The sequence below is a fragment of the Ailuropoda melanoleuca genome, chromosome 13 (assembly GCF_002007445.2).
Source record: "Ailuropoda melanoleuca isolate Jingjing chromosome 13, ASM200744v2, whole genome shotgun sequence".
Taxonomy (NCBI): Eukaryota; Metazoa; Chordata; class Mammalia; order Carnivora; family Ursidae; genus Ailuropoda; species Ailuropoda melanoleuca.
In genome coordinates this window covers 132,715-144,780 of record NC_048230.1, presented here as the reverse complement: position 1 = coordinate 144,780, position 12,066 = coordinate 132,715, and the positions used below count along the sequence as shown (strand labels likewise).

The 12,066-nt window shown below is 37.6% G+C and overlaps 1 protein-coding gene across 3 annotated transcripts in view; it reads right to left on the bottom strand.

The window, feature by feature from the left end:
- Positions 1–12,066, bottom strand: part of NCBP3 (nuclear cap binding subunit 3) — a 30,025-nt gene that overhangs the window by 1,566 nt on the left and 16,393 nt on the right. For all 3 annotated transcript variants that reach the window (XM_034640846.1, XM_034640845.1, XM_034640847.1), the window contains 8 exons: positions 10,318–10,446; positions 10,020–10,096; positions 8,721–8,829; positions 6,712–6,811; positions 6,310–6,413; positions 4,215–4,506; positions 2,053–2,207; positions 433–594 (listed from right to left, as the gene is read on the bottom strand). In XM_034640846.1, the coding sequence (XP_034496737.1) occupies positions 433–594; positions 2,053–2,207; positions 4,215–4,506; positions 6,310–6,413; positions 6,712–6,811; positions 8,721–8,829; positions 10,020–10,096; positions 10,318–10,446 (1,128 nt within the window). The remainder of the gene's footprint in view (positions 1–432; positions 595–2,052; positions 2,208–4,214; positions 4,507–6,309; positions 6,414–6,711; positions 6,812–8,720; positions 8,830–10,019; positions 10,097–10,317; positions 10,447–12,066) is intronic.

Below are 12,066 nucleotides of genomic sequence, written 5' to 3'. Positions count from 1 at the left end.
CATTAATTTTTAAAATATACTTTATTAATATCTAACAATAGAGAAATATGTTTAGAATTTCATAGCATACTACACTATAAAGGCAATTAAACATTTTATTTACAAAGAATTTAACAATGTGAAAAAATGATCACAATAAATAAAATCCTGTACGAACAAAGAAGGATATGTATATGGACAAAGACGTGAACAGAGACTTAAGACTAAAAAGTATTTGCGCTAAACAGAAAGAACCAAGGCTGGTTTTATTTTTTTCTATTTTCTAAATTTTCCACACCCTTATTATTACAATTATGACAACGACTATAATGGAAGAGAAAAAATAATTTATTTTTGACATATGCTATTTCCTGCCTTTGACCAACAAAGTATTTCTACACTATAGTCTGCTCTCACCCAATTCCTAGCCCCTCAGTTTTAAGTGTTACCAACCTGATTTCTTCTCCCGAGTATCAGAGTAGAGGCCTTTAATGTCTTGCCTGGGAACACCCAGCCTACTATGTACATCAGAAAAAGGCTCTCTCCGAAAGACTGGGTTACTGCTAAAAGCCTTTTCTGGAGAATATGGTCTTTTTCCTAACCGCTGGCGTATATCTAGAAAAAGAAAAAAAAAGTATTACTGTGACTAAGCATGTGGGCTTTGCTATCAATACTGTCAACCTGAGATCCTTAGAGGACCTGGTGCCAAATCTCCCCAAACGAGGACAAACAGCCTAATAAAATCAAGCTTCTAAAATCCTTCTCTCTATAGATAATCAGTCTGGATTCCCCTAGGAAAGTTCAGACACGGGGGCTTTCAGTGGAAAAAAACTCGCAACTGACTGCTCCAGAAAGGAATTTCTGAAGCAAATCAGCTGTTTTGTTTTTTGTGCATGTGTTTTTTGTAAGTAGAACCAAGCATACAAAGAATTTACAAGCATTTCAGCTAACGAACAATACTGTAAGTTCCCTGAGGACAGAAACCACAATCTTTGAACATATAAGGAATTCTTAATAAACTTACTACATTTAACAGTAAATGTAATGAGACTGACAAAAACCAAAGGATCAAGGGAAGATATCCCAAATCAAATTTGTTTTTCCTCCCTCCAATCCCTCCAGAAATCTGCCCTCTTGAGTTCCCTCTAACAGTAACAGCAACAACAACACATTTACTAGCAAGTCACTGTACTGGGGCTTTCATCCATCTTGCTTATTGTCTCAGAGAGCAGCATCCCCAACTTTCTGGTTTCTCAGGCTTGAGCCCTTTGGCTTCTTTCCCTTTGCTCCCTCACTTCCTAGTGCCGAGTCTTCTTCCTTCACAAGGTTTGATGTTCTCATCCATTCCATCTCCACTTTCCCTGATCTAGTTCAGGCCCTTGTTAATTATTTTAACTCTCTACCCTACCCCAGCCTGCCACAAATTATCTTTCTAAAATAGATATAAGATCAGGTTACTACTTCCCACCTCAAAAAACTAGGTTTGCCAACGGAGATCCATTGGCAAAAGAAAGCCACTTTTTTTAAGAAGCCCTCCACAATTCCCCCAGTAGATCTACCTCCCCTCTGTGCTCCCACAGCCCACTGCTTACAGACCTATTAGAGCACTTACTCTATTCTGTTTCGGGGTGGAATTACCTGAATGTGTGCACTCGTTTCTCTCCATCTGAGTTCTGTGATGACTTTGCTTCCCCTCCAAAGATTCTAACACTTCCAGCATCTAACCCAGGGCCCGGCACACAGCAGGCACAACCAAGTACCCACTTTGCACGTGTATACTCTCTAGTTCAAATTCTTGGCCATTTACACAACAACCCAAATTAATTTCTATCCTCCTTATGTATAAAGTAGATCAATGACATACAGAGTAAAATAACTGGGACAAAAATATTGAAACCTAGTATTGCAAAAGTATGATTATTTTTCATGTCCTAAAGTTCTAGTGCCTAACCCAAAGTTTAGAAGTGATGAACTAGGACAACTCAATCAGTTCATTACTGGCAATGTTTTATCCAAGGACCTATCCCTGCCCTGATTTGCTTTCTGGAGCTCAGAAACACAACTAAATAATACCTGATTTAGTACTGCTGCCTGGTGGCCGTGGACGTGTGTGCTGACGTTTTTCATCTAACAGATGTCGGACATCTACAAATTTCTCAGTTGGTAATTTGTTACCAATTCGGTTTTTGATATTGCTTGTGGATACAGTATCTGCCCTCATGGAGTTCCTAAAAAAAAAAAAAAAAAAAAAAAGCACAATTAACCAACTTCAACTGGGGGATAATGACTATGCAATAATCTCATATACTTTGGAGAAAACAATTTAAGAAGACCAATCTAATATAACCAACATTCACTCACAAATACCATATATCAATAATTATTTGCTTACAAAAATCATGATCAGCCTGCTATAAAGGGCAAGTAGGTTCCTGAGTTTTCCAGGGTGGTTTCCACAAATGATATCTGTAAACCATCAAAGAATGTGTAATTATGAGTCCCAGTCACCTCCCTTCTGGGACAAACATTAAAGCAAGGCCTGCAAAGGGCTCAGGGATTTCTGTTTACCCAGGCTGTGATTTCGCTGTAGTCAAGATACAATGGAGTCTACAATCTCTTTCTTTAAAGGGCAGACCTCTCTGTCAAAAACATCTGCTACCATGCTAGGCACCAGCATTATTCTGACAGCGTTCAATGTTGGGAAGTTCTCTGAAAACTAAAAATAAGGTTATGAACAAAGCCATACAAACGAACCAGACTGAATTGTTTTTCCTTTCCCCAAATACACTACCAAGAACACTAAGAGAGAGAACCCCTAGACCCCAACATTTTGAGTTGTGCACATCCTATCTACCCTCAAGAACCTCCTCATTCCCACTAGTCATCAAAGAAATACACACTATTTTTTTTTTTTTTTGGTCCACAAAATTAGCAAAAATTAGAAAGAGTGGTAAGATTGGTGAATATGTAGGTAATAGGTTATAAAGTGAGTAAAACCTTTCTGGAAGGACATTTAGCAACACCAATTTTTTTTTTTTAAAGATTTATTTATTTTGGAGAGTAAGAGAGAGAGAGTGCACACGCACAGGAAAACAAGGATGGGCAGGGAAGGGCAGAGGGAGAGGAGAGAGTCTTAAGCAGACTCCATGCTGAGCCCAAAGCAGGGCTTGATTTCACAACCCTGAGATCATGACCTGAGCCAAAACCAAGAGTCAGATGCTCAAACAACTGTGCCACCTAGGCGCTCCTAGCAACACCACATTTTTAAACATACATGTAGTGTTGTGCAATTACTGGAATTTAGAAATTCATCCAGTTGGTGCAACAGTAAGAAAAAGAAACCTAAATATCTATCAATAAGGGATTGGTTAGGGGCGCCTGAGTGGCGCAGTCGTTAAGCGTCTGCCTTTGGCTCAGGGCGTGATCCTGGCGATCTGGGATCGAGTCCCACATCGGGCTCCTCCACTGGGAGCCTGCTTGTTCCTCTCCCACTCCCCCTGCTTGTGTTCCCTCTCTCGCTGGCTGTCCCTGTCAAATAAATAAATAAAATCTTAAAAAAAAAAAAAAAGGGATTGGTTAAATAAATCATGATACTTTCAAACAACAGACTACATCTGGGTGAAGAAATAGAAGTCTACGATACATTAAACAGAAAAAGCACACTGCAGGGGCGCCTGGGTGGCTAAATCGTTAAGCGTCTGCTTTCGGTTCAGGGCGTGATCCCAGAGTCCTGGGATCGAGCCTCGCATCGGGCTCCCTGCTCCACTGGGAGCCTGCTTCTTCCTCTCCCACTCCCCCTGCTTGTGTTCCCTCTCGCTGGCTGTCTCTCTCTGTCAAATAAATAAATAAAATCTTAAAAAAAAAAAAAAAAGGCAAAAAGCACCCGGCAAAACAATATAACTTCATTTTTGTAGAACTATATCTATAATTTCTCCATGTGTTAGGTATATGCATAAAATTAGCAGGAAAGTTATTCATTCAATTGCTAAGTCATTATTTTAGGAAAGATGACAGTATGGGTGATTTTCACTTTCTATACTATTATTTTTACAACAAGGATTACTTCTTGTATATTTACAGGAAAAACTGGATGCTTTTACTCAAATTCTTCAACGGACTGAAATTAGAACAGATAAAAGTGATTATAAAATTAAGAGAAGTTAAGAGGAAGTTATGAATTAGTATTTAAAATAAAATGAAAAACTAGCATTGATAAAACGAAAAAATATTTTTACCTAATATTTTTCAACTGAGATTCCACTTCATCAGCATACATGGTCATTTTCATGCTTTTCTTTGGTGAAGGAGTGGAAATCATTTTCAGTTCTAGATCATAGTCCATTTCGTCGGAGTCTGAACTGCTGGCACTGGACTGCCTAGATGTGCTCCGCTCCCGGGTTGGTTTGAGAGCTGGAAGCTCCTCGTGGTACTCCACCACCACCCTGTCATCTGCATCCATGTCCTGGTCCTCCTCTTCCTCCTCCTCTTCTTCCTCCTCAATGGGTTCCTCTGGAACATTTACTAGTCCTAAGAAATTTAACCGAAAAACATTAGGAAAAGCACTAAAATTAATAAATCTGATTTTCTACTCTACATTGGTGACTTTTTTAAAAGGTTGGGTTCCCGTGCCCAAGACCTTACTGGAGCATTATCTATATAAGTGCCAATCTTGTTGCCATTCTGATACCTACAAAAGAATGGCTAGGTAAAGTATGATCTAGCAACCTGATGGAATATTATAAAGTTATCTAAAGTACAGCCGATTGTCATTATTCATGAATTCCATATTTGCAAATCTGCCAAATTAATTTGTAACTCCATATCAACACTCGTAGTGTTTTCATGGTCATTTGTGGACATGGGCAGGGTGGCAAAAAAAATGGAGCCATCAGATGTACATATTCCCAGCTGAGGTCAAATGAGGCAACACTCTGCTTTCTTGTTTCAGCTCTCATACTGTAAACAAGTGCTCTTTTTGCAGTTTATTAAGTGCCATGCTATTCATATTTTTGTGGCTTTTGTTGATTTCATTTAAAAATTTTAAAAAATGGCCTCCAAGTGTACTGCCAAAGCTGTCTAGTGTTCCTAAGCCCCAGAAGGCTGTGATGTGCCTCACAGAATAAACACGTGTTAAACAAGCTTTGTTCAAACATGAGATACAGTGCTGTTGGCTCTGAGTCCAATGTTAATGAATTAACGGTATGTATTAAATAAGATGTCTTTAAACAGAAACACACATCCAAGGCTATATATTGATCAGCTGATGAAAATGGTGTGACCAGAGTCTCTGAATGGTTTAGTATTCACTGTATCAATGATCACACTGACTTTATAAAACATAGCCACTATGAATAATGAAAATCAATTGTAAATTTAAAGTTCATGGAAAAATGCTTATAAGTGGAAGAAGAGTATAAAATATATGTTAACAATTATATTTATTATGAAAAGAGACAAATAACAAAAACGTAAAATGAAATCAGTTGTTTATGTTAGAGTGCTAGAATTAGGGGCAATTTGCTTTTTAATTTCTTTAATATAAAGATTATATGACAAAAATATCTTAAGAGTAACTGAAATTGGAAACCTGTAACTGTGTAACAGAAAACTATGTGCATTTTTAAGATGCAGATTTCAAATACACAATTTTGGATATATGCATTAAATAAAAATGACAGATTTCACCTGTCCCTGTTACAAAGATAAACATGTATACATGTTATTCCATGTTTGTATGCTGACTTAGCAGTTCTACAAAGCGTGCAGAAGATTCTACAGATTAGATTAAAAATAAAAACAAATCTTTATAAAACATAATGAAAACGGTTTTTTCACAAGCACCAAAAACAAAGAAAGAAAGGAAGGAAGGACAGAATGAACAGACAAAATGAAACCCAAGTCATGCTATCTCATTTAACTGAGGCATTTGTGTGCACAAGCCAATAAGCATAAAACACTAGTCATAGCAGCCTATTTTCATCATCAAAGAAATAATAAAATCAAGTCATCTGATAAAATAACTTAAAAGATTTTCATGCAGCTTTTGATATTAATAGAAAAATTAGATTCCAACAGAAAAATTCTTTTCAGTTTTTCATGGTCACATTTGGCCTTTTTTGTTAGAACAGCTTTTATTAAATCATTTGACCTCTTTTGTATGGGCAATTTAAAATTAATCGTGACTTGACTTACTTTCCTATATGTTGGCAGAGGGTGAGGGCAAGGAAGAGAGGATGATAAAGTTTGGAACCTTAAAAGACTGTATTAAGAATAAGAATATGATTTCGGGAGCCAAACATGTGTCTACCCAAGAGCTGAGCAGGCAACTACCGGAATGTCGGTGTTTATAGGACGTCAAGCCAACGTCATCCCCAATCAGGGCTCTCTTCTTGATCACATCCCGCTGAATGCGACGGGAATGATATCTTCGCTTCCTGCAACATTCCAAAATAAGCACATAGTCAAAAATCAACAGGAAGGACCTTGAAATCCACTAATTAAGTTCAACTATACACTGACAAATGTTAGGTGCTGAAACAGCAACATTTTACATGAAGCTCAAACTCAGCCTTTCATACCATTTACCCCAGAGTTAAGAATCTTGAACTTTTTCTTCTTGTCTTCCTTTGAGTCCACACATGGTGTTGACATTCCACTGCAGAATACCAACTGAGGGATTAAGAAAAGCTTAAGTACTATTTAAACTATTGTATATTAAAGTTCTGGACTCACCAAGAATTACTAAGAATTCCTTTCATGCCTCCATAATTTGGATTCCCATATTTCATGTAATACTGACTTCTTCGGGCTGCTCCAAGTTCCTTTTTGTCATCTAAAAATTAATTACGACAGTTACCTAGGATTTCCCATTGTTATGAAGACAATGTTGAATGGTTTAAAAAAATGTTTTCCGTGGCTGGGATCAGATCAGCACAATCTGCCAACAAAAGGGAAAGATACTCTACAAATACTCACTCTCAGCGCCTACAAAAGCAGTGTAGTATAGAGGGGGGTGAAGGAAAATACAGAGACTAATGAGCTTAAGCTGCTGTTAAGGAGCTGACTGACCTCATAGAGAAAATACTATTAACAACAACAATAATGCAACATACAAGGTTCTAAGAAGCTTAAGAGAGCTTCAGTCATTATAGCTGTTCAGGAATAAAAAAGGCTTTCTAGAAGAGGTAGCATTTCCCCTGCCTCCCCAACCCCAAAAGATGACATTTGTTTCTGAATGACAACACTCCAATAACAAAGAATCAGTATTAAAGAAACAGATTATAAATAATTCCATGTATCTGGTAAAACATTTTTTCTAATCTATCATGACACTCCTCAAAATGGCTTAAAGAAAGCAGCATAGCACCATTTATATAGAATGCACTCAAATAAGCCACTCAAATGAACATTGAAAAGATCACTTTTGTCAAGTTAAAATGCCAGTTAATAGAAAGAAAAGGTGGTCACTGATCACAAACATTTTCATTGAGGCACTCAACTGACTACAAAAGATGAATACCAATGCACATGTAACCAGTGCTGTAAGTGAACAGTGGCACAAGCCAGTACGTGTACCCTTTAAAAAACATGCCCCCCAGCTCCTTGGAGAAATGGCTGATTCCAGATCCAGGACAGGGAAAGTACAAGTTGAGTCTGGAAAAACAAGATGTTTTACTGTGCAATAAAGTAAGAAAGCACTCAGAGAATCATGAAGGCATGTCAAAACAATACAACTTGAAGGGGCTCCACTGGCCAAAGCCAAGATTTGTAAATCAAAACAATGATATGAATGAATGATAACCCACTGAATAAAATAACACTCTGATATAATTAAGTAAATAAGTAAATAAATAAACAGGTAAAAAGAGAAAGTTCTTCCTTATAGCAGAATGCCAATAAAGAAATGTAGAGTTAAAAAGTCATCAATGGACGCTGACTGGAAGTATGATGAGCAAAAGTCTATTTACATAACCTCAAAGTACCTCCCACAAATTTTTATATTACAAATGGAAAAACAGGAGAAATCTGGCAATCATTACCTTAACCAAGTGAGAAAAGTTAACATCTCCAGACATGGGACAAGCAAATATCACATGTCTCCTGACATTATGCACTGCAAATGACACAGCAGCACTTCTGTGGTACCCTTGCCTAACATGCACAACCCGATCTAATCAGGAGATTATCAGACCACCCGGAACTGAGGTGCGATCTATAAAATAATGAGCCTAGACCCTTTAAACATGTCTCAGTCAATAAAAATAAACCAGAGGAGTGTTCCATATTCAAAATTTATATATATTTTAATGCACACCAAAATCATTGTGCACAGAGAGCCTTACAAATTTAAGAGGTTTTTAACTCCTTAGAGAATTAGAGCTGAATGGCACTACCAGCAACGTCCAGGATGATATTGCTGTGATGAATAAAAAAGTATAATTTAAAAATGTTTTCATAGTTCAGATGATAAATTGGCTGAAAAGCACAGACAGCAAACTAGCTTTAACGGAAAATAACCTCTTCAGCCAGAAATCACAAAAGCATACAAATAGCTAATATTCACCTTCAAAGTCTGAAATTCAACTCAGACAGCAAGCCATCATTTCACAAGCATGGAACATTATACTTTGTAGGGACTTTGAGATTACTTGACCTACCTTCCTATTCAAAAGAGAAGGATGTCACTCAAAAATAACTGATTTAGATTAAAACTAAAAATTAATGCCAAGTATCACATTTACCTTTTGTAGCAAATCTCATGAATAACCTATTTCCTTTAGCAAGTTTGTTAGCTGGACGAAGATCATTTCTTAGCAGAGACTCTTCTTCTACTTGAGACAATGTGTCCAACTTAAGAAAAAAGAGCATTTTCAATATAAACATTAAAGCTTCTTTCATATTTATTCACTAGCAAAGTCACCACTGAGAAAGCATTCTTTTTTTTTTTTTTGGTGGTTAAAAAAGCTTTGTGTATTTTTTTATCACTGGAAATAGTCCTAGACTAGGTGCTTAAATGGATATCAAAGCAATTTTTTTTTATTTTAATGTTTTTTTATTATGTTATGTTAGTCACCATACAGTACATCCCTGGTTTCTGATGTAAAGTTCGATGATTCATTAGTTGCATATAACACCCAGCGCACCATGCAATACTTGCCCTCCTTACTACCCATCACCAGTCTATCCCATTCCCCCAACCCCTCCCCTCTGAAGCCCTCAGTTTGTTTCTCAGAGTCCATAGTCTCCCATGCTTCACTCCCCCTTCTGATTACCCCCCCCTTTCTTTATCCCTTTCTTCTCCTACCGATCTTCCTAGTTCTTATGTTCCATAGATGAGAAGAAATCATATGATAATTGTCTTTCTCTGCTTGACTTATTTCACTTAGCATTATCTCCTCCAGTGCCGTCCATGTAACAATTCTTGAAGCATGACAGCACATGTTCTTCTGAAACATTTCCAAGTCAGAGGTCTTCCCTGAACACCTTGTCTAAAAGAATAGTCTCCAACATTCTCTATCTGCTTACCCCTCTTTACTTTTCTCCATAGCACTCCTCACTTTCTGACATTATATATCTGTGTATCTATGTATTGTCTGTCTTCTCCACTAGAATGTATGTTCCAAGAGGGGAAGGACTTTGGTTTGATGCTATATCCATAGGACCTAGAATTTGGTATATAGTAGGTACTCAATAAATATTTTTAAAATGGATACACTTTAATATTTCCAACAATAGCACATCCCCATTAGGAAATATTCCGTCACTTGTTTTTTCTTAATTTTACTGATAACACTTCAAAGTATTTCTCAATAAAACCATTTTCTTTTATACAGAAGTGTAAGTACTATTCTAAGATTTCAAGAAAAACCACTCATTACAGCCATATGAACTTAAAGGCCAGGAGCCTGGTGTACCCTCAAAAGGTTTAACGGTGAAAGCCAGTGGAAGAACACAACTTACTAAGTCCTTAAGCCTTAAATAAAAGACAGTAAGCACTTTTTACACTAAAATTTTATATATGCCTTTGCCCTATTACCAACCTCTATATCACTTGAGTTATCATCTTCAACTTCTCCTTCTTCAGCCTCATCATCATCTGAACTGTCTTCCTGCTTGTCTAAAATGCAATATAAGGGACAAGATGAACCTTAACATAACTCCATCTCATGTAATTTAAAAGTCCATTATTTTTTCCTATTAACTCATGATCCAAAGCATCACAGCTTATTTTAGAAATAACTGACAATGAGATGCTACATAATGCTCTGCAGAGAAAACTAAACCAACAGTGTAAAGAACAGGACTTTCAGGCCAAAAGTCCCTCCTTTGTGTTGCTACCTTTTTTACTTTTCTCAGATGACCTGTCCTCATTGGCATCCCTGCTTCTTATCTTATCCAGGGCTGGCAGAGAGCTCATATTGATAAGGGCTCGTGTGGCTGTCATTTCATCCAGCCAAACCACATTACCTAAAGCAAAATGTAAAAGAAAACATTACATCACATCCAAATGGTAAGTTTTTAAAAAACAGAGACTGCAACATATTCATGGCTATGGCCTCATCTAGCTACAGATCAGTATCAGTAAACGTACAAACCAATTAACGGAAGTAGTACAGAAAGTGGTAGTAAAACCTCTGATGAAATTAGCCTAGAGCTGCATTCCCAAGCTGGGTTCCACAAAATACCTGTAAAGTATTCCATGAAAAAGGGTCCTGTATATTAAAACTTAGTGTTAGCAATTCTTGTGATGATGACGATGATAAGAAGACAACTGTCAAATAAACTTGGATTACCCTTTATACTACTGCCCTCTACAGGGAAGCTGTCTGTGGTACCCCGTCATTCAGACACGCTACATGATTGCTTGTTTCCCACTGTGAAGTGTAGGTGATGATGGTATCCATGGAATATATACAATGGAGGCATGACAGCCACTTGGCTTTGTAGCAATTAATTTAATTTGCTTCTTTAAGCAGAGAATTTAGCAAGAAAAAGGTGTTGAAAAGTCTTATAGAAAAGAAATCTATTTAATTTTGTTTAAAAGAGCATTTCTCGAACTAAAGTTACCTTTACATTCTCAGCTTGGGAAATGAAGATCTACGGATTCACACTTTTGTTACGAACATGTGACGTAGCCTTGGGCAAACAACTTTCCTTCTCTTTCTCAGTTCTGATGTACAACATGGGTTAGTAAAACTGGGTAAATCTAAAGGGTCCCTCCAACTCTATTATTCCTTAGCCACAGTTTTAGTGACTTAGATCAGGGATCAGCAAATTACAACCTGCAGGCCAAATCCAGCCCACCACCTATTCATTCATTTATTTATATTTATACCAGCTTTATGTGGGTATAATTCATTAAATAACAATGAACTACACATCCACCATGTTTTTTATATATAAAAAAAAAATTCCGTGGAAAGCAGCCAGGCTCATTGAGTAACATACTGTCTATGGTTGCTCTCATGCTACAATAGCAGAGCTGAATAGACATTAACAAAACAAGGACTGTATGGCCCGTGAAGCCTAAAATATTTAATGTCTAGACCTCTATAAAAAAAGGTTTGCCAACCCTTGATTTAGATAGTATAAGTTAAGCAAAAGGAAACATGGAGAAAACTCTTCAACTCGGTCATGTTTCTTCTTTCAATGAAAACACTGAATCAACGTCTTCTAAAGAAAGCAGCTGGCAAAATCAGGCGGCTATTCAAGGTACAACCTAGCAGGTCAGCAAGCTGGCAGTAAGCAAAGTTAAGACAAGAAGCCAGCAGAGTGGTTACCACAGGTCCTGCCAGACTTGGAGTGGGGAGGCAAGTAAAAATTACAGCTAGTTCACGAGGTGGAGAGCTCATGGGTTAGGGCAAGCAGGTGAAGTTTCAAAGCAAGCAGAGGTGGGAGGTCTCATACAGTGGAGTCTAGATCAGATACTAAGGCAGAGCCAGCCCTATGAAGAGCTATATGCAAAGGTGCGATGACAAAGTCCGAAGCCCCGAACACACAGCCCCAAGTCTACACAGTTGGATCCACCCCTTTCTTGGGAAACCGTGGGAGTTAAAGAGGCCTCAATCATGTACACAAGACTCAGAT